Source organism: Cibotium barometz, chromosome 62, assembly GCF_041138505.1.
Source record: "Cibotium barometz isolate CiBa-2024 chromosome 62, ASM4113850v1, whole genome shotgun sequence".
NCBI classification, from domain to species: Eukaryota; Viridiplantae; Streptophyta; class Polypodiopsida; order Cyatheales; family Cibotiaceae; genus Cibotium; species Cibotium barometz.
The window spans coordinates 14,920,494-14,941,774 of record NC_141107.1 but is presented as its reverse complement, the minus strand read 5'-3'; the positions used below and the strand labels follow the sequence as shown (position 1 = coordinate 14,941,774).

Here is a 21,281-nt window from a genome sequence, read left to right as displayed (position 1 = left end):
CAAGAACTTTGCCAAAATAAATAGCCCAAGTAAACTAAGAATTTACTTTTTTTTTTAATTCATGAAAGTCATTCTATACTTCCATGGTTTGTACTGTAGCCAAACACGCGTTCAATAAACACTAGTGTTGGATATAGACGAGTCTACACTCCTTGAATGTTGTACGACATCCCCCACATATCAGAACCATCCAACAATACTAGTATCCCTGCTCACCAAGGGTTCTATAGCATTCTTAAACTAGAAACCACTTTGTCAGCACTAGTATTAATCATGGCTATGCTACACAGTGCTTCTCCGAACTCTGTCGTTGGATTTCTTCCCAATAACAGGCTATAAGTGAGTCTCAAACTCAATCTTGTCCAAACACTTGATCACTCTACGGAACAAGTATACCTACACTTGATCACTACGGCACAAGTGTATAAACAACCAAAGAGTCAACCTATGTGTATAAGCCTTGGTGTCCCATACCACCAAGGCCACCATGACCTTCATGCACATTTGATGTCCCATACCATCAAATGAGCATGAAGCTCACCGTGATACACAAGCAGACTTTTCTCTCTCTTGAGAAACAAAAACTCAAGTATATGGATGACTATGCACCCATGAGTGTTTACACTAGACGAACCATGCACAATCTGTTCCAAAGTTCAACATGGCTATAATTTTAAGGAGCTATAAACAAGCTTCACATCCTCCAATACTCAATTTAGAGTATTTGTCAAAGTAATCTGGTAAGATCTTAATGGGCCGCTACTTAAACTGGTAATTAAGCTAAGCTCTTAAGATATTAAAGATAGCCAGACAAGCTAGCTTTAGAACAAGACCTATTAGGGATACTCTCATTTCAAGGCAAAAGGAGCCATGACATACTCCAAAGGTGGGTAGAGTAGCTATGTACTCTATTACAAGTCGTGTTGAAGAATTAGATCACCGTTAACATCATGAACATCCAGGTTTTGGTAAACTCCGTATTGAAAAGGTCACTAATGAACCTCACTCTAAGATTACTACAAATCTTAGAATAATTGATCTCTAGGACCATGCACAAACCTTAGAATAATACTTGGATCTCTACGGACCAAGCATAATACACTTCAATTATTTAACAATGAAACACTATAGTTGTCATACTCTCAAGACACTTATTTGAGGTCTAGTGATAAGATATGTAACAATGCACAAGACCATTATGGGCACCAATTTTATGGTAGCTATAACTATAAATCCAATCCGAAGCATCTGCACATGTTTTGAGTAGCACTACAACTACCCAGAAAGTGATGTGCAAACATGTATTTGCAAGCATGTGCACCTATATATACTCGTCTCAACAATTGCAAACTACATCACATCTTGCATATTCGTTTCACATGAGAATTATATACATGTACCCATGCATACCCATAACCACGCTGGGTATATCTGGAGCTTTGTCAATAATTTCAAAGCATGCACATCAGATGCACTCATTGCTAATGGACACAAAATTAATGATACATGTGTAAACTACGCCCACCAATGCCTCAAATTTTGTTTCACCCATTCTTTGATGTTGGCTACAAACTATGTGACTACGCACACAATAAACTAGCCATACACTACTACAATGACATAGTGGTTTTCTTTGATAGTTTCAAAATGTCAATGTACCTTTGGTGTGTGACTATGCACACATGAGCAAATGGTCACAAATATGAGCAAATACGCTTACAAATTGCTGACCCTGATGATGCTAACGATGATGCTAACCACCGTTGAAGTTCACAGTGTGTGGCTATGCACTCATCGCGTGGGAACTGACTCTATTATTTTTTTCAAAATTTTAATAAACCTTATCCCCTATTTCTTAGCGTTGGGTACCTCCTCTTTCTTTGCATTGCCATTGTGGAGCCTTGTTTTTGTCGCAAATGCAGGAGATGAAGACAAAAATACATGGCAAGCCACAGGCGACAGTAGCGTCGCCGACGGCCACCAAGCCACACAATAGCATGAGATCACTCAGTAGGCCGATGGAACCAGCACGATGGGAAGGTCATCAAGGCGGTGTGCAAAGTAATGCTCTCCCGACTTTGTGGGAAGCTCTATGCTCAGTTGCTGTGGTGGGAGGCTAGAGTTTAGGCTTGGCTTCTTGCAACTAGGATGTTGGAAGTGGGGGTTGTGTAGGCTGGCCAAACTAGGCCAACCTAGTCGTGGCCTTGACTAAGCTGCACAATGCTTGGGCTCGGAGATGTCTCTCCAGTTTCTGCAAACGCACGCGGGCTTGGGCGGCCAATTCTTTATGTGTTGCAGACGCACGTGCAGTCAACAAAGTGTTTTCAGGAGGGCCAATTGCTCTCATTGGCTTCAACATGCTAGAGCACCTCTCGGAGAAGCTCAAGAGGCATGGTGGCCTAGTAGCTTTGTTGGAGAACTTAACATTCCTAACGCTCTTAGCATGGCTCTCATCCAAGGTAGAACTCATAGACCCAGCACCTATGATAGTTGATGGGGGGAACTTGATGTCAAAGCTCTGCCTTGAGATGATGCTAAGACCATCCTTTAACTCTTGAAACTCTTGAACTTACTTCGCTGCTTTCCCTCTAAGCTCACACATCGCTGCTCTCCCTCTAAGCTTACAAAGAGCAAAGCGAAAAATGAAAGAGAAAGATAGCCATAAAAAAAATAAATTAAAATAAGCTTTATCGCTTTTGAAGCCAATTCACGTGCGGCGAGCAACGAGAGAGAGGCCATTCGACGAATCGAAACGCAGCTCGTGAGCAAAAAAGATGACAATGCTAGCTTTGATACCAATGTCACATCGTGGTAACCATCACCATAGCCAAAAGAGGGCAAGGAGCTCTAGTCACCACACCCAACCATAGAGGAGGATGTGGATAACACCACACTCTCGGGCACTTATAGGGGCCTGTGCATCCATAAGCTTGCCTGGCCACCCAAGTGCTCTGACTTGGGCGCCCGCACCCCTAGACCCTGGATGCACCTTCCGTTTGTGCTCCGGCATACGAACTCCGCATCCGGTTGAGCTCCCACTTGCTGTTACAAGCTACGTGACAGAGCTCTTAAAGGAGGAAGTATGTTACATCCATGGTATGGAAATGTGTTGATATCTTGGGGCTAAGGGTGTCACACACAAGCACTTAGCTATTGAGAGAGCTCGATATTTATCCCGTAAGTATCCCATAAGTGTATGGATAAAAGTAATAGCAACAAATACCTATAAAGCATGGGAAAGATCGTAACTCGGTGTCGAGCATGCCTTGTGTGGGTCTGGATCTAGACTAGCCTAGAGGTGGGTCTCTAAGGTGCCGAGCATTGCAAACTAGTACCAGTGTTCTAAGGCCTCATGTTATGCCCGGGAGGTGGGTTCATGCCTATTACTTTCCTTGTGACCTATGCATGCGCTTCTCACGTGGATGATGATACTCAATTTGGTTCTGCTGGAAGGAGAAAATCGATGGTGCATCTAGTTTGACCAACCATTTTCTTGATTTAGTGCCTCGACAATTCCTAGAAACATTTCAGTTAAATAACTCTATCTCATGATCGATGCCCCTTTCTCTCTCTAAGTGGAGGGATATGGTTCTAACTAGTAACTAATAAATAAGTAGTCATAAAAAATACTCGATATATATTTAGGGTGGGAGGGTAGCCTAGGAGTAGTGTGGGCTTACTATTTGGGAGCCCTTGTTTGTATTGTGGTGGTGGGTGTGACACAATTGAAGTTGGAGCTTTTATCTCTTTTACTGTTGAAGGACGCAACCGTAGTTCGACCGACACACAATGGAGAGTGTCGGTGATGAGGAGGGTGTACAGGAGGAAACAGGAGAGGAAGACAACAACGTGGAGGTGTGTGGCTTGCAATTCTGCTACCCGGGCCAAGCCCCCTTCATAGCCAACTTCAACCTAAACCTAAAGCCCGGCTCGCGCTGCCTTATTGTTGGGGCCAATGGATCCGGTGAGCTCCCCAAATACCTGTCGATGTAAGGGACATAATGTGCTTTAACACTAAGAATAACGTGACACAATTTTATGTCATGGATTTGCACCCTGCTCAGAATGTATATGTTTTTGTAACAAGGGACATAATGGAACTTGTCAATGCTTAGAATGGACGTGTTAAGGGACAAATCTGGTCAGAATGGATGTGCTATTGTTATAAGGGACATAAGAGAATAATTTGACACATTATTATGTAATGTATGTGCAGGTAAAACCACTTTGCTTAAAATCCTCGCTGGGAGGCACATGGTGGGCGGCACTGACGTAGTCCGTGTGCTTGGCCGTTCTGCTTTCCATGACACTTCTTTGGTCTGCAGTGGCCAGCTTGCTTACTTAGGAGGTTCCTGGAGTAAAACTGTTGGCTGTGCTGTAAGTCACTCATCCTCAAACTCAAATACAAGGACAGAAAGCTATTCTTAAGGCTTAACGTCTACAAAAGGCCAACGGGTCTATGAGACTCAAAAGTGTTACAATGTGTCCATGAAGTGACTGAATCATGGAAAAAACATAAAAAACCCAACACCTGAACGGAATAAAAAACAGCCATGTAAGTGCTAGTGGTACATTGCTACCGAGAGAGAGAGAGAGAGAGAGAGAGAGAGAGAGAGAGAGAATGAAATTAAACATCTAGAAAGTCCCAAAGGATCTATGAGAGTGAAAATGAGTACATATGATCCATGAATAACTGGATGTGAGATACTGTGAAAAAAATAAACATCTACCAGATAAAATGGCCCATGCACTATGTGAGCCCATGTATACAAAAAAGAGAGTCAAAGCACATCCTCCTCCTCTTGAATGGTGTATAGCGCAACAATGTCCACCTCCTGAGGTGGTACATCTCTGTGGTGTTTGAGGATGTCTTATATCTGCAATTGGTAGGTCTAGATCTCTCGGGGTGGGCCATCAGGCTTTTTGGAGAGACTGTGCCCTCTCTCTGGTGACTCCTTAGGCTAAAAGGTTGCTGTGTCTATGTTTTCTCTTTCCTTTGGATGAGGCTGCGTGGTGGGTGTCATGATTGCCTGGAGTAAAACTGTTGGCTGTGCTGTAAGTTACTCATCCTCAAACTCAAATACAAGGACAGAAAGCTATTCTTAAGGCTTAATGTCTACAAAAGACCAAAGGGTCTATGAGACCCAAAAGTGTTACAATGTGTCCATGAATTGACTGAATCATGGAAAAAACATAAAAAACCCAACAGCTGAAAGGAGAGAAAAACAGCCATGTAAGTGCCAATGGTACATTGCTACCATGTGTAGCAATGACATGTCACACATTGTGAGGGGATCAAAGTGGATCCTTCCACCGCCTGTGGAAGGGCACTCCTGTATCTCTGGAGGATCTCTCAGATCTAGATCTGAGAGAGAGAGCCATGTTCCCATGGGTGATGAAGTGTTTTGTGTGCGAGTGTTTGTATTACCGCCCATTAGATTTTTGAAGGCCGGTTTCATGGTTCCGCCGTTGCTGGGATATTGTCGACTTTCTCAAGGAGGTGAGCCCGTGGTTGTCACATCAAAAGCTTCAACATGTGGAAACTGGAAAGGAAGTATAGGAGGCAGTACAGGATTGTGTGTCTTTGCCTATATGAGGTGAAGAGCGAAAGCTGAGGATGAAGCTCAGGAGAAAAGACACCAGTAGTCAGCCAGGAACAAGAAGCAGCTGAAGTGTTATGGTGCAAAACATGGGTTAAAGGCTATGGCTTTTGACATTTTGTCACCAGTGGTATCTTTCACGGAGGCTTCATGGGTTCGGAAGGCAGCTTCTTTCTATGTTTAGCAGTGGTGATCTACTATGCTTCATTGGGGACTTGTGCTTACCATTTGGGTGGAGTGCAAGCAGGTTTTTGGTGCCTGTGGATGTATCAGATGAGGCTTAGATGGAAGCAGAGAAACTTAGTGAGGTTCTTATTCCCGAGCAGATAGTGGCACATAAGGAAAGAAAGGTACAAGGTAAAGTTTCCCGTTGCTATCTTGTGAAGTTTAAAGAATTATTCACCGATGGATGCGAAGTGGATGGAGGAGGGTGACTTAGCAGATTCACCTCAGGTATTGTAGCTTTATCTTGATGCCTTTGAGTTGGAGCCGACTCTTGCTACGGCTCATTCAGGTTCAGCAGAGCATGGGTCTGGATCATTGCCTGATGCTCAAGAGGGGGGTAGCACCTCCACTCCCTTGTCATTCAGGTTCAGCAGAGCATGGGTCTGGATCATTGCCTGATGCTCAAGAGGGGGGTAGCACCTCCACTCCCTTGTTATAGACAGGCTCAGTTTTTCATCTAGGAATCGCTTGGTGACATCTTTGTATTCACCCGAAGGTAATGGAGGTTGACAATATATCTGCTTATGGGACTTCTATGATATTGTGTACTAGTCACATGAGATGATGCTATTTCTGGAGTTGGTCTCCTTTGGAATGGCATGGTTTGGTTTAACTCGAAGTCTGCTGCAACCTGAGCTAACACTTTGAGACTCTATGGAGGGCATAAGTCTTGCGAGTAGTCCTAGAGTTGGTTTGGTTCATGGATATTTGGATCGAACCCTATTTGTGCATGTATGCATACACTTTTTGAGGTATTATTGTATTCTGGTGCCATTGGATCCTGGTACCATTGAGAATACATTGGGTAATACTCTGGATTGTGTCGTGTGATGCACATATATTGGTATGATAGATCAAGTACTTTATTATGTTCATGGATGCATCATTGAGTGTGGCTCCTGTGGGATGGCCATGAGCAGAGTGGGTAAAGCATCAAGAGGGACATATGTGGGAAGTACTTAGTGGATGTATAGTTTAGATGCATTGAATGCTTTCATATGCGCATGGTGTACCATCAGTCGTGGGTCTTGCGGGATATTCATGGGTGTAAGGCTTGCGAGTAATCCTGAGACTATTATTCTGGAGTGGGTAGAGCATCTTGAGGAGCATATTGTTTGCGTATGCATATATGTGTCATGCATATGTTTGTCATATGTAGAATGATGCATGGTTTTGTTTTTGGCTAACACAGGTTACGTGTTTCCACTTGGTTTTAGACTTTTGTTGCAGGTTCTGAAGGAACAAGCAAGAGTTGTTTGTCACTTCAATGTGACAGTGTGGCCTTATTGTTCAGGATGATTGTTTCATCATCCACATGCACTGGAGGGGCATTGCTTTGGTCATATGGGGACTCTTTCTTCATTGGATGCTTACTGTGTTATTGAGTGCAATCGAGGACGCTTGCTATTTTTCAAGAGGGGGGTATGTTACAACCCTGTGTTTTTCCCTCTGGACAACAAGCAGGTGGGCACGGGCATGGGCACGGGATGGACAGTGTGAACAGGCATCAGTTGGATATGAAAAGGAAAACTCTTAAGTGTGGCCAGCCCAAGTGTGAAAGGGGACAAAAGGGAGTTGTTGAGTTTATAAGGTTTTTAAACCTTTGATGACTTAAAACATTATTATTATTGGAGGCATGCGTTTTTAATGTTGCTTTTGGCGTTTTTGAAAAAAAGCGAATCACCTCTTTTAAAAAAAGGGCGAAGGGTGGCCATGTGATGGAGAGGTGGTTGCCATGTGGTCTACAGCGAGTGCCGAGTGCTGTGCGCAAGGGCTACAGCTGAGCGCTGCTGCTGCATGGTCTACAGGCGGTGGGTGCCGCAGCGCTTGGGCTACAGGCGGCTGGCCCTGCTGCGCACGGTCTATAGGTGGTGAGCGCTGCTGCGCACAAGGGTGACCAGGGCGGCTGCTGCTGCGCATGGGCTGCAGGCTGTTGCACACAGGGGCCAGGCGGCTGCTGCACACGGGGAGGCCAGGCGGTTGCTGCACTCATGGGCTACCGGCTGCTGTGCGCATGGACTACAGGTGGCTGCAGCGCACATGGCCACAGGGCTGCTGGGCATGGGCTACAAGGCGCAAGTGCTGCGCATGGGCTTCAGGAAGGGCTGCTGCGCACATGGCTACAGGGTGCTGCTGCGCACATGGGCTACAGGCAGGCGGGCTTCAGTTAGCAAACGGGCGCCAGGTGGGCTACAGCCAGTCAGGGCAGCCCGGCATGTATCAGGTGGAGGCTCTCTACGCGAGGTGGTGGCACGTATGGGCTTCAGCCAGCAACGGGCGCAAGGCGGGAGACTCTCTACAGCCAGTCGGGCACCGAGAAGGAATGCAGGCAGCCACAGAGGCGCAAGGGCTTAACGGCACGCTTGACTCTATCTCTCTTGGAAGGAGGTGAGTTGAAGGAGGCACCGAGGGGCTAATAGCCGAGGGGTTTCTCTCTCTCTCTCTCTTCAACAAGTAGGTTTTGTTTACGAGATTAGGATGCAGAGGATCAAGCTACATATGCACAGGATGATGTTCTTGGAAGAGATGTGTTGTTGCTCTTCATCTTGGACTTATGTGTATTCAGGGATTGCTTGACACGTTCTCTGTCTTTCTCTCTCTTTGTTTTTGGCACCGTGATTGGATGGTGCATATGTGGTTTATCTGTCATGGAAACAGGACATTGGTTTTCGAGAAGAAACAAGACTTTGGTATCGAGGAAACAGGCCTATGGTTATGGGATACAGGTCTATGGTTTATCAGATACAAGTCTTTGGTTTCATGTGGGAAACATGTCTTTGGAATTCATGTGAATAGGTTCTAGTTTTCTCGAGGTTACATGCAAGCTGTGACTATAGGAAGGACATGTGGTTTAGTACAGCCCTACTGCTGTTTGGGAAAGGGTTTGTGGGATCCATGGTAGAGATAGAGAAGATCTTTTCAAGCAGAGAGGTGTCGTACATGTCAAATCCCCACGAATTCCCTCGTGATCGATCTTGGTTCTTAACTCGAATCCTGCAAACAAACGAACAAACAAACAAGCAAAGGGGGTGCAGGCCTGACTCACCTCCCAACCATGACAGCCGTGGGCAAGCCCACAGTCTTGGCTGTCCCCACCGAGCCACGAGCTGAGCTAACTAGGATGACGTACCGACCAATCTCCTCCTCGCGACGTCCCATACCGCCACGAAGCTGCCCTCGCGGGCCTCGAGATTGCTGCCGGCCTCGGCTGCATAAAGCAGGTGCACGTCTGCACTAGATCCAGGTTCCAAGACCATAGAGCTCTCACAAACTCGCTCGCGAGACTCTCTATAATACAATAACTAACCTTGGCCACCCTTTTATAGGCTCTTGGCCGGTCATCGGGCGTCCACACTTGGGTGCCCGCCCGTCCATACTTGGGTGTCCGCCCGTTAGTATTTCCCTAACTCAGCTCGTCAATCAGCCTGCCTAGTTCCAAGCTTCCCCAAGCCTCGAAACTAGTCTTGCATACGTATAGCACACGGTAGATACACACTGTGCACATGACATACTCCCCTTCCTCTAAGAGCTCACTCTTGAGCTCACTAAAAAGCTAGGGTAATCTCTCTGAAGAGAAGTCAATGTCTCCCATGTAGCGTCCTCCTCAACACGATCCTTCCACTTGATCTTGTATTCCATGATAAGCGTATGACGCAATCTTCGTTCACGAAATCCAAGAATCTTTTCAGGTTCGTGCGGAACAAATGTCATGTCCTCGACATCTATAATTTCTTGAGGAGTAACTAACTGATCTGCTCCACCCAGTACTTCCTTAAGTCTACTGACATGAAATACAGGATGAACTTTCACATGAGAAGGCAAATCCAATTCATATGCAACTGAACCAATCCGTCGTGTAATACGAAATGGCCCACAGTATCTAGGGGATAATTTCGGAGATCGACCTGTCCGTAAAGTCTCGGAATCTTTCGGAACTCGCAAATACACTATCGTTCCTTCAGAGAACTCTCTCGGAGAACGATGTCTATTAGAATAAAACCTGTCTCGGTCTTGAGCACTTCTAATAGATTCCTTTGCAACTTGTAACATTTCCTGCATATCTTGCAAAAAATTACGTGCTGCATCATGCTGAAGTCCTGAGAATCCTACTGTAACAGGTAATCTTGGTTGAAAACCATACATAAGCATGAAAGGACTAAACCCTGTACTCGTATGCTTAGTACAGTTATAAGCAAATTCTAACATAGGAAGATAATCCTCCCATGAACTCTGTCTTTTGGATACATATGCTCGAAGCATATCCTCCAAAATCTGATTCACTCTTTCAGTCTGGCCATCAGATTGAGGATGATCTGAGGAACTCAAATTCAAAGTTATTTCCAACTTTTCAAAAACAAGTTTCCAAAAGTCACTCGTAAACTTAGAGTCCCTATCACTGACTATGTCCTGCGGTAACCCGTACAGTCTAAACAATTGCTCGATAAACTGCCGAGCTAATTGCGTAGTTGTAATAGTCTTCCGGGTCGATAAAAATCTAGCCATTTTTGTCAAGCGATCTACCACAACCCAAATAGAATGGTGGCCTTGATGTGTTCTTGGCAATCCGGTAATAAAATCCATGGAAATACTTTCCCATTTATTACCTGGGATTTGCAAAGGATGCAACAACCCAGCCTGTCTAAAGCGTTCAGATTTATTTGCCTGACAAATTTGACACTTGAGAACATAATCTTCTACATACCCTTTCATCTTCGGCCAATAAAAAGTGTGTTTCACTAATGATAGTGTCCTGTGTACCCCAGGGTGTCCAGCAGAAGGGGCGTCGTGACACTCCTTAAGAATCTTGGACCGAATGTCCGGGATCTGTGGTACACAAATTTTGTCATTACGGAATAGTAAATCATTCCGAATCATCCACTGACCTCCTGCAGCCTGAATAGTAGACCGCTTAGTCACCGAGTCTTGGTCAATCAATGAGCTCCCGTCCTGGATCTTCTGCCAAAATGGACCAAAATAACTATCAGTCCTGCAAAGCCCTCTCAATGACTGAAATAAGTCAGTAGAAATCTCGGTGAATGACAAAGTATTCACCTCTCTAATCCGACTAAGCGCATCTGTAATATTATTCATGGACCCTTTCCGATGACGGATCTCAAAATCAAAATCTTGCATTAACTCTGCCCAACGAGCTTTCCTTCCTCTCAAATCATCCGCATCACACACATACAGTCATCAGGAGTGTGAGCTGAGAGTACTTCCGTACAGATTTCCGAAGAAAAACTACAAAACCGAGAAAAGAACGAAGTTGTTTCACTGTTCGTGGTATAGGCCAGTCCAAAACCTTCTGAACTCGGTCATAGTCAATGCTCAATCCATCTCTAGTGATCTTGTGTCCCAAGTAAATGATGTTGGTCATAAAGAACTCACATTTACTCAATTTAGCATATAGTCGATTCTGTCTTAAAATAGCTAAGACAATCGTGAGGTGTCTGACATGATCCTCAAGAGTACGACTATAAATCAAAATATCATCCAGGAACACCACCACAAATTTCCCCAAATGTTCACGAAAAAAATTTTCATCATTTGCTGGAAAGTAGCTGGAGCATTGGTTAATCCAAAAGGTAATACGAGAAACTCGTAATGGCCATACCTAGTCCGAAAGGCGGTTCTTTCGACATGCCTTTCATGAATACGTATCTGGTGATAGCCAGTACGTAAATCTATCTTCGTGAAATATTTCGCTCCTGCTAACCGGTCAATCAAGTCATCTGATCTAGGGAGAGGATAACGGTTCTTAATGGTCAACTTGTTCAATCTCTTGAAATCTATACACATTCTCCAAGTATTGTCCTTCTTTCTCCTAAGCAACACAGGTGCACCCCAAGGTGATTTACTTGGACGGATCTGGCCTATCCTCAAATAATCTTCGAGTTGTTTAGCCAACTCATCTTCCTCAGCTTGGCTCATCCTATAAGATGGAATACTCACAGGATGAGCACCAGGGATCAAGTCAATACGATGATCTACTGCCCGTTCAGGCGGTAAACCCGATGGCAGTTCCTTAGGAAATACATCTTGAAATGAATCAAGTATCTTCTGTAATTCTTTGCTTTCAAATACACTTAATTCATTCACATCCATGGAAGGGATGAGAAAAGAAGAAAGTGGAATCAATACACAATGGAAAACGGTATACAAAGAAGAATTCATTATATTTCCAAAATCAATTGTATTTACAAGAGGTCCCAGAGAGGGATGAATACAATCACCTAAAATACTATACTTGGTGTCCCTATGCTGAAAAGAAAAAATATGACTAGACCAATCTATCTGGACGTCAAGAGTCTTAAACCACTCAATCCCTAATAACAAGTCTATATTTTCCAGATGCATAACATAGCATTCCAGAGTATCTTTGTAGTCCTGAATCTGGATTGGAAGCATCTCCACCTTGCTATCCCAAACTTGCCTTCCCGCAGGTAGGCGCACCTCATAGGTATGGTCGCTGAGTGTCGTATCAAGACTCAATTTCTGCACAAGTTTGTAGTTAACAAAATTATGCGAACTGCCAAGGTCTAAAAGAATGTGAACCTTATGGCCATGCACTTCTCCATAAACTCGGAGAAGATCATGTAAGCCAAATATCTTAGAATTGAACAGACAATCAGAACAAGTACTAGGGCGAAAGTACAGTAATTGACGTACCTGTCAAAGACAACCGGTTAGCTGCCTTTGGCTTGGGTCTTGCGTTTGACTTGGTATCCTTTTGCTTCGGGCACTCATTACGCATGTGTCCTTTTTCTTCGCAGATAAAACAACGTCCTTCCTTCTTGAGCTTCAAAGCCCTAAGGAGTCGTTTTTTCTTTCGGAAGACTTGCCTTCAGTCGTGTTAGCCATAGGTGCGGAGAACTTTCTTTTATGCTTGTTCCCCTGCTCGGTAACGGGTTTCGACTTGGAAGAGACCATCGTATCATCATAGATACGAGCTGAATGGATGGCCTCGTCCAAAGTTTTACATTTGTTATTTTTAACCTGAAATTGGTACGAGTCTGGTAAACCAGCTACGAAAAACCCCAAAAGAGTAGTGGGATCCATCTTTGTAGCTTTCATCTGCAAGCCTCGAAACTTTTGGAGGTAGACCTCATAAGTGAGGTGCTGCGAGGTCATGGTCAAAGCTGAAAACCGGGCAACACCATCATAGTCATCCTCTTTCTTGAGGAATTCTTTCTTGAAGATATCTTCAAATTGTGCCCAAGTCGTTGGCTTAGGGTTCAGTTCCTTCCACCAAAGCAAAGCTTTGCCGGACAGGAAACCTGCTGCTAACTGGATCTTCTTTCCATCATCATATGGATGAAACTGAAAGTGAACTTGCCACTTATGTAGCCAAGTGTCCACGATCTCCTTGGTTCGCTGCTTTTGCTCGCCCCCAAACGGTTCCGGAGTAATGTTGGGGCCTAAAGTTGAAGCCAAGGTATCCATACCCGAGAAAGTAGAGAGGGTAGTGGTCAATAGAGCGATGGAGTTCTGCAAAGCTTGCATCTGGGCTGCGATTTGTGCCTGACGTTCCGTCGAAGAAGCTTCGAGAGCTACTTTGAACTCTTGGAAATCTGATTTTGACACAAAATTGTCAAAAAGATCGGCATCGGTACCTTCCGTAGCCGGCAAGCCTTCGCGTTCCACGAGGGGCTCCAACTTTGATTCTTGGGTCGACATCGTGAAGAGGGTACGTGGAGAGAAAATTCGATCTTTGCACAACAAAAGTGCCAACGAACTCGAGAGCTTGAGAGCTTGAAAACTTGAGAACGTGAGAGATCTTTTGTGTTGTTTTTTTTCTTGAATAAATAAATAAATAAGTATATATATATATATTAATATATATATCTATATATGAATATATATATTCTATTGTCTTAAAAAAAAAATAAACACTATTAAACCTTGGAGAGGGGAGTAGGCTGCGCCTATGCCTGGCCACAGGATCACGTGGCCTGGGCATCAGCCTTGCGTGGCCTGGGCGCCGGCCTGGGTTGGCTGCGCAGGCCTGGCCTGGCCTGGGCTGGACTGGGCGCGTGCCCGCCTGGCCTAGGCGCCTACATGGGCCTGGCCGCCTGGCCACGTAGGCCCATGCGCCCACCTGCATACGCACCTGCTCGCCTGCCACGTCAACAAAACTCGCCAGCAAACCCACTCGCCAGCGATCCAGCACTTCTCTCGCTCTCTCTCTCTCGTTCGAACAACGAAAAGCAACAAACGTGCTTTTTATGATTTCGCTTCCTGCAGTTTATGCGACTGCACCAACAACTCCCTCTTCTTTGCAAAGCAACGACCCTTACAACACTACCATCCCCCATCAACATGGGGTTCTTTGATGAAGAAAAAACACACATACCAAATCTGAAATCTGCAGTTTGCACAGAAAAAACAGCAAGCTTTTTCAACACATACCATTCTTCGACCTCGTCTTCTCTACCTACCGACTTACTCGTTCACGAGGTATGCTCTGATACCACTGTCAAATCCCCACGAATCCCCTCGTGATCGATCTTGGTTCGAAACTCGAATCCTGCAAACAAACGAACAAACAAACAAGCAAAAGGGGTGCAGGCCTGACTCACCTCCCAACCATGACAGCCGTGGGCAAGCCCACAGTCTTGGCTGTCCCCACCGAGCCACGAGCTGAGCTAACTAGGATGATGTACCGACCAATCTCCTCCTCGCGACGTCCCATACCGCCACGAAGCTGCCCTCACGGGCCTCGAGATTGCTGCCGGCCTCGGCTGCATAAAGCAAGTGCACGTCTGCACTAGATCCAGGTTCCAAGACCATAGAGCTCTCACAAACTCGTGAGACTCTCTATAATACAATAACTAACCTTGGCCACCCTTTTATAGGCTCTTGGCCGATCATCGGGCGTCCACACTTGGGTGCCCGCCCGTCCATACTTGGGTGCCCGCCCGTTAGTATTTCCCTAACTCAACTCGTCAATCAACCTGCCTAGTTCCAAGCTTCCCCAAGCCTCGAAACTAGTCTTGCATGCGTATAGCACACGGTAGATACACACTGTGCACATGACAGTATAGGTGTGCCTTCTCTATGGAATGCTTTGCTGTAATAACGAGAGTTCTTATTTGGAAGTCCTGGGTGAAACTATAAGAGATCCTATTGGTAGAGGATCTACGAGTTGTACTTTGTACTCATATTTGATCAAGTAAAGAAATACCGCAAGGGACGCCACATCGTTTGGGGCCAATCGGTGTCTTTGTACTATTTGCAGGTGCACTCTAGCTCCCCTGTTTGTTTTACTTTTCCAGGTTCCCATGGGTGATGAAGTGTTTTGTGTGCGAGTGTTTGTTTCACCGCCCGTCAGATTTCTGAAGGCCGGTTTCAACGTTAGTGGGGATGTCGTAGTATCTAGTCCATACTATGCATAATGGAGTTGATAGTAGTTATATAGTTTTGTGGGTTGACTACCATGAGTATATAACATGCATTTCTAAAAGGTGAATTTGGGCATGTTCCTGGATTCATCTAGGTATATAATTTAGCCGTATTAGCGGACATGCAAATTTCACTCTGTGAATTTTTCGTCCGAGTTGCAGCTAGTTGATATTGTGCTTATTCTTTCTATCTTTGGCGGTGCATTTGCCCTATCAACTACTTATTTGCTGTACTAATTCTTTCTATTTGCTACTTCCCTTATTTCTAGGCTTCATTATGGCTGAGTCTATCCTGCATCTCCGAAGATTTGACAGAAACTCAGTACAAAGGCCTTTGTGTGAAGATATGCTCTTATGTGTGTGTGTGTGTGTGTGTGGAGTGCATGTGTGAGAGCATATCTTGATACAGAGTTCTACACCCACCATTGGGCACTGATGATGTTAGTGGGGATGTCATAGTATCTAGTCCATACTATGCATAATGGAGTTGATAGTTATATAGTCTTGTGGGTTGACTACAATGAGTATATAACATGCACGTTCCTAAAAGGTGAATTTGGGTATGTTCCGGGATTCATCTAGGTATATATATCAATGCACAACTCCCTAGATACCACATCAAAATGGTGTTGCTGAGAGAAGAAACAGGACTCTCTGTAGGATCTCATAAGCATGTATTCCATGTTCATTTGCCATGTGTGAAAGCCCTCCTCCATGAACTTGAGTATGATGCCATGATGATGCAATGAGGATGGTCTTACCACTTGAGACTCTCAAGGGCAGTCTCTAATGCCAAGTACCAGTATGCTTAGTTTCCCTCACCATACAAATGCATGCGAGTGCTAAGAAATTTAGAGAATCATAAGGCTTTGGCACATGAGTAATAATGGAGCTTAGTCTTGGATTTAATGGTTTTCGTTTTAGATTTGTACTTAGCCTTTTCTTGAGTATGAGCCTTAGAAGGAGAATGCATCTTAAATCCTACGAGCCTTAGAAGGAGAATGCATCTTAAACCCTTAACAACAGTGATTAAATGCTTAATGACACTCTTTAATTACCATTCTCCCTTAATTACATAGGCAGAAATGTAGTGTAGGTTGGAGGATGCATTTGAATGCCCAAATCGAAGGGGTTTTGCAAAATAATGAAATAGTAGCTCCCTAATTTCAGGTTTGAATCCTCAATGGCAAGGGTTAGTGCACATAATCACCCTTAATCCACTTCTAATGACTATTTATAGAAAACGGAGAAAATGCTTGATTCTCACCAACCAGTGGGTAACATGCTCCAAGATGTGATGTGTGTGCTTCTCATTGGCCCAATGGATGACCCCTAAGAGGTTTTTTCTCCCTTCTCTTTTATAAAACACCCCTCTCTGGAAATCAACTAAGATCTCCCTCTTTGAGCCATTCTACTTCAAACCAAGCACATAGGCATTTAACTAGGCTCATCTACTTTCAGCATATCAAAGGGCTTCAGCTAATTTGAAGGCAATCGCTGAGTGATAAATCACCAATGATGGGGTAAGTTATTTACTAATGAGGCTTAGGATCAAAGTAGCTCTGATACCACTTATTGATTATGATGTTTGGATAGCTTAGGGTGGATAGAAGTGGTCCTAGGACATGATGTTTATGCATGACACACATACTAAACATTGTGAGCTCCCTAATTTGAAGTGATTAACACTAACGATTCAAAAGATAAACATAATGAGTGCAAGATGATGATAATACAACATGCTTCGATCTCCATTGATTAGAGACCTTTTAAATAGGCCCGAGTACACGCGTTTAGCTTGCCATTACCACGTAATGGTGGATTAATCATCCCTAATCTTCATCCCATGATTCTAGGCACCTCTCCTACAATTTGGGCTCACTTTATGGTGATCGGAATCCTCCTAATCCCACCTGATCTAGGCGCCTTGTTCTAGGTAGATTCTTGGGCTTTTGACTTCTTACATTGCTCAATTACAACATCCAGATTCATTCTAAGGTTTTGGCTTTACGTTAAATGGATGGATAATGCTTGATATTTCCAACATCTGTCTGGTGGGTTTGTGAGAGGACCATTTGCTTCCGCTCATTCTGTTGTTTCTGACTTGTTTGGACACACCGTCTTCCAATGTCTTGCTCGAATCGGCTCTGCTACCACATGGTCCTAGAGCTCGTGTGCTCTTGCTCAGAGCCCACTGGTGGGTAGTATGAGATTGGCCTAACGCTAGATCTTGGAAGACGCGGGGCTGTCCTTGGTGGATTGCAAGTCCACACCGACGCAAACACCTTGTTATGTATCTGCTTTCATTTTATTCTTGTAATGGAAAACTGGCTCTAGGTGCCCGTGAAGCTTGAACCCTTTTAGACAGACCCTACTGCTAAGCCCGTCATCAACTTTTACCTCAAGATTAGCATTATTAGTAGGCTGCTATAATTCTCGCACATCCAAAAAATAGGCGAGAAAAGAAAGGCCTATTGCTCTCAAGCGGTGTAGATTTTGAAGAAACTTTCTTCTACAAAGTTGTAGAGGACATTGTGATTGACTTGCCCATGAAGTTCAAGCTACATATGAATTTGGAGCTAGGAGATAACAGATCTGCAATAAGGTGCAGGCTTGCAGAAATTTCAGTTTTTGGGTCTTTAATAAGCTAATGTTTACATGCAACATCATATTATGCCATTTGAGGTATTTCATGTTTTCTCTTTTTGATTTTACACATAATCTTTGCCCATAACCCATGCAAGTGACCTGCTTTAAAATTCTTTCAATGGCTTTCACTGTCACCATGTTTGAAGTGCGGACTGGGGGTTTTTTTTAGTTCTTTCTCACGTAAACTTTTCTATTGAGCTCCCCGGTGGGACACTGGCGTAGTTGATGTGATGTGACAAGAGCCCTCTCCCTCAATTACAAGCTGGTTGATCACAATCCAAGAGCTCAAAGATGGAAACCAAAGAGAAGAGAACCCTGCAAGAGCAAGCCTGCATCAATTGGTGCATAGAAACCATCCAACATTGCATTCAAGGATCAATGATTGTACCATAGTGAAATATTTTATATTTGAACTTTTATCGGGATGATTCCCTAGTTGGGACAATTTTAGATCTTCATACGCTTTGCCATAATTAATAGAAGTGTGATCCCCATGGATTGATCCTTCAGTTAGGGTATATGACTGCTTTGCTTCTGGCAGGGTGAAATCCCTTTGCAGGGGGATTTTTCAGCTGAGCACATGATCTTTGGAGGTAAATTTGCTCACTAGCAAGTAATGTGTAATCTTTCTTGCTCCATGGGAAGGCTAATGCTTATGCTACGGTCCATGCAGTGGAGGGAGTTGATCCTGATCGAAGGGAGGAGTTGATAGAACTTCTGGATATCGACTTAGAGTGGAGGATGCACAAAGTGTCTGATGGGCAACGGCGTCGGGTACAAATTTGCATGGGTCTTCTCCAACCATTTCAGGTGGGCACAACTTGACGTAGTTTGTCACTAGAGAAATTGGTCATGGGAGAGGAGCTTCTGTAGCTTTCTCAGCACCTGGCAAACTGTTGTTGCGTTTGACAGGTGTTACTGTTGGATGAGATAACAGTGGACCTGGACGTTGTAGCACGAATGGATTTGCTAAGCTTCTTTATCAGAGAATGTGAAGAGGTGATAAGTCCATAAGCTGCAATAAGTCCCTAGCAAGTAGTGTCTCACTTTGGTGAATAATGAATGCTATTATATGCCAATTGATGCTTTTGTATAGGATATGGCCAGAAGTCTACTGCTGATTTTTGGATTTTCTGGCAGAGGGGTGCCACAATCATATATGCAACCCACATTTTTGATGGTTTAGAGACATGGGCATCTCATCTGGCATATGTGGAGGATGGAAAATTGAAGCGTTTACAGAGGACTATGGAAATTCCTGAATTCAATTCTGTTGGGCAAGTTAAAAATCTACTTCAAGTTGTTGAGTCCTGGCTGCGAAAAGAGAGAGACACGAGGATGCGTAAGGATGCAGTCGAATGCAACCGTTCTGTAAAACCTCTTGTTGCCTCCCCATGGGCATCAAGCCGTCATATGGCTTATTATCGATAGGCATTCTGCATTTTCTTTGAGTGTGAATATCATATTCAAAGATTTACTGAGTTTTTTTTAAAATAAAATTATTGTAATATTATAATGGTCATTGCAATTGGTGTGCTCTACCAAGAGTCTTTGGCAATCAGTATACTATTCATATTGCTCTACACCTATGAATGAACAGCTAATTTTCCTACTATAAAAGTTTGTTGAAATGCTTGGATGCCCTTGCTTGATGCATGGGCTCTGGCTTGAAACACTCCTATATATAGAACTCAATGGTCCGAGAAAGGATCACCCTTTCTTACCTTTCAAGAAAAGATCACCACAAGGGTCTTATGAGGGCGTGGCTCAAAGAGTCTAGTAATGAATTTGGAAATTGAGACACATTAAACTGTATGCTCAGTGTGTTTTCAAGGCTCATTTAATATCAGTTCATCATTGAAATAGTTTTACATTTTGATTATCGACGAGGATATCAAAGGTAGTTTAAAATGATATATTGGAACTGGGTATGTTTGGTAGTATATCTTCCCCTTCTTACCCTCAAGTTAGAGTGCACGCACCAAGGGGTGCACCAGTGAGGATTCGAACTCATGATCCCCCCCATCAAGAGGTACCAACCCCGTTGGCTCTAACAGAATCATGATGCAATAAGGCAAGTTTTTTATTTTGATAATTACTAGCCTAAAGTTGGGTAATATAGCTTCCCCTTCCCTTCCAAGTTATTGTGTGTGTTTCATTCCTTTGTAAAGCTAGGTAATATAGCTTCCCCTTCCTTTCCAAGTTAATAAGTGTGTTTCATTCCTTTGTAAAATGAATAAAGGTTAGCTTTGTAATTTGTTAATCATGAGTTTAAGTTAGATTGTTGGGCTTCTTGTATACTCCGTTTAAAAATTCATGTATAGATCAACCATGTGTGCTTGAACCAGTTGGCGATATCATCATAGATGAGGAGGCATATCATAGAGTCAAGTTGGTGATATCATCATAGATATGAGGTTTATAACCATAGAGAGTGATGGGTTTAGTGTGAATTAATAGGAGAGGCTTAAAAGGATCACAAGAACGAACTCTTGTTGCCTTCAATATTTTCTTGAGGAGACAAACAATAGGTGCACTTGGACTAGCTATGCTTTTTTGTGATGTGTCCATGTGGTGAAGGACAATACAAATGTACAAAATATGCAAGTGAAGATTCATCATGTTCTTATTTGTTGTATGATACTTACACCTCGCAATGGATCACTATATGTAGGGAAATAGACCTTTATAGTAGAGAATCATGGCTTTTTACTTGGAGATATCAATGCTAGTACTAGAAACCAATGGTTAAATGTAATGTCGTCCATGAGGATGACTGTGCTACAAAAATGAACCCCCATCGGAATGTACACATCAAGAGGCAAAGAGGACCAAGAAAGTGCTAGTGAATCTGACTAATATTCACTATATCTAAGACAAGCTTATGGGATGATTATTTATAATAATAGGATATATAAATGGCCCAAGTAAAGAGGCCTTGCTTGTTGCCATATTCACTAGATCTAAGACAAGCTGATGGGATGTATAAATAGCCCAAATAAAGCGGCCTTCCTCCCCTTGTGGTTATGGCTCCATTATAGTTGATTATTTCCATATTGTCTCAATCTTGCCTCCCATTTAATGGGATTTCCAAAATTTCTCTGTCTTACCACCCATTGCCTCAAATTTAGCCTCGTGTAGCATCATGGAGCAACTGATGTATGCCTTTTCTTTAACCATAGCTTGAAGGAGAAGTATAACAAGGAGTGCAAGCATAAAGAGTATAAGTGAAGCAAAAGGCATTTTTCTAGCTAAGGTTATTAAAAGTGAATGATAGGGATTTCTCCATAGGAAGAAGAGGGAAAAGTAGGTAGTTTTTTTTGGGTGTTCTTTTCAATAACGAGTCTCATGATTGCTTGAGGATTCTTAATTAAAGGGATATTCGCTCATACATGAGTCAATATAT

At 43.6% G+C, this 21,281-nt stretch overlaps 1 protein-coding gene across 1 annotated transcript; it reads left to right on the top strand.

The window, feature by feature from the left end:
- The first annotated feature begins 3,694 nt into the window (after positions 1-3,694).
- On the top strand, positions 3,695-19,403 carry LOC147604173 (ABC transporter I family member 21-like). Its single transcript, XM_086795293.1, has 6 exons — positions 3,695-3,964; positions 4,217-4,377; positions 18,417-18,468; positions 18,549-18,685; positions 18,788-18,874; positions 19,016-19,403. Exons 1-6 carry the CDS (start codon positions 3,790-3,792, stop codon positions 19,304-19,306), a joined length of 903 nt encoding a protein of 300 aa, XP_086651419.1. The 5' UTR covers positions 3,695-3,789; the 3' UTR covers positions 19,307-19,403.
- The last annotated feature ends 1,878 nt before the right edge of the window (positions 19,404-21,281 follow it).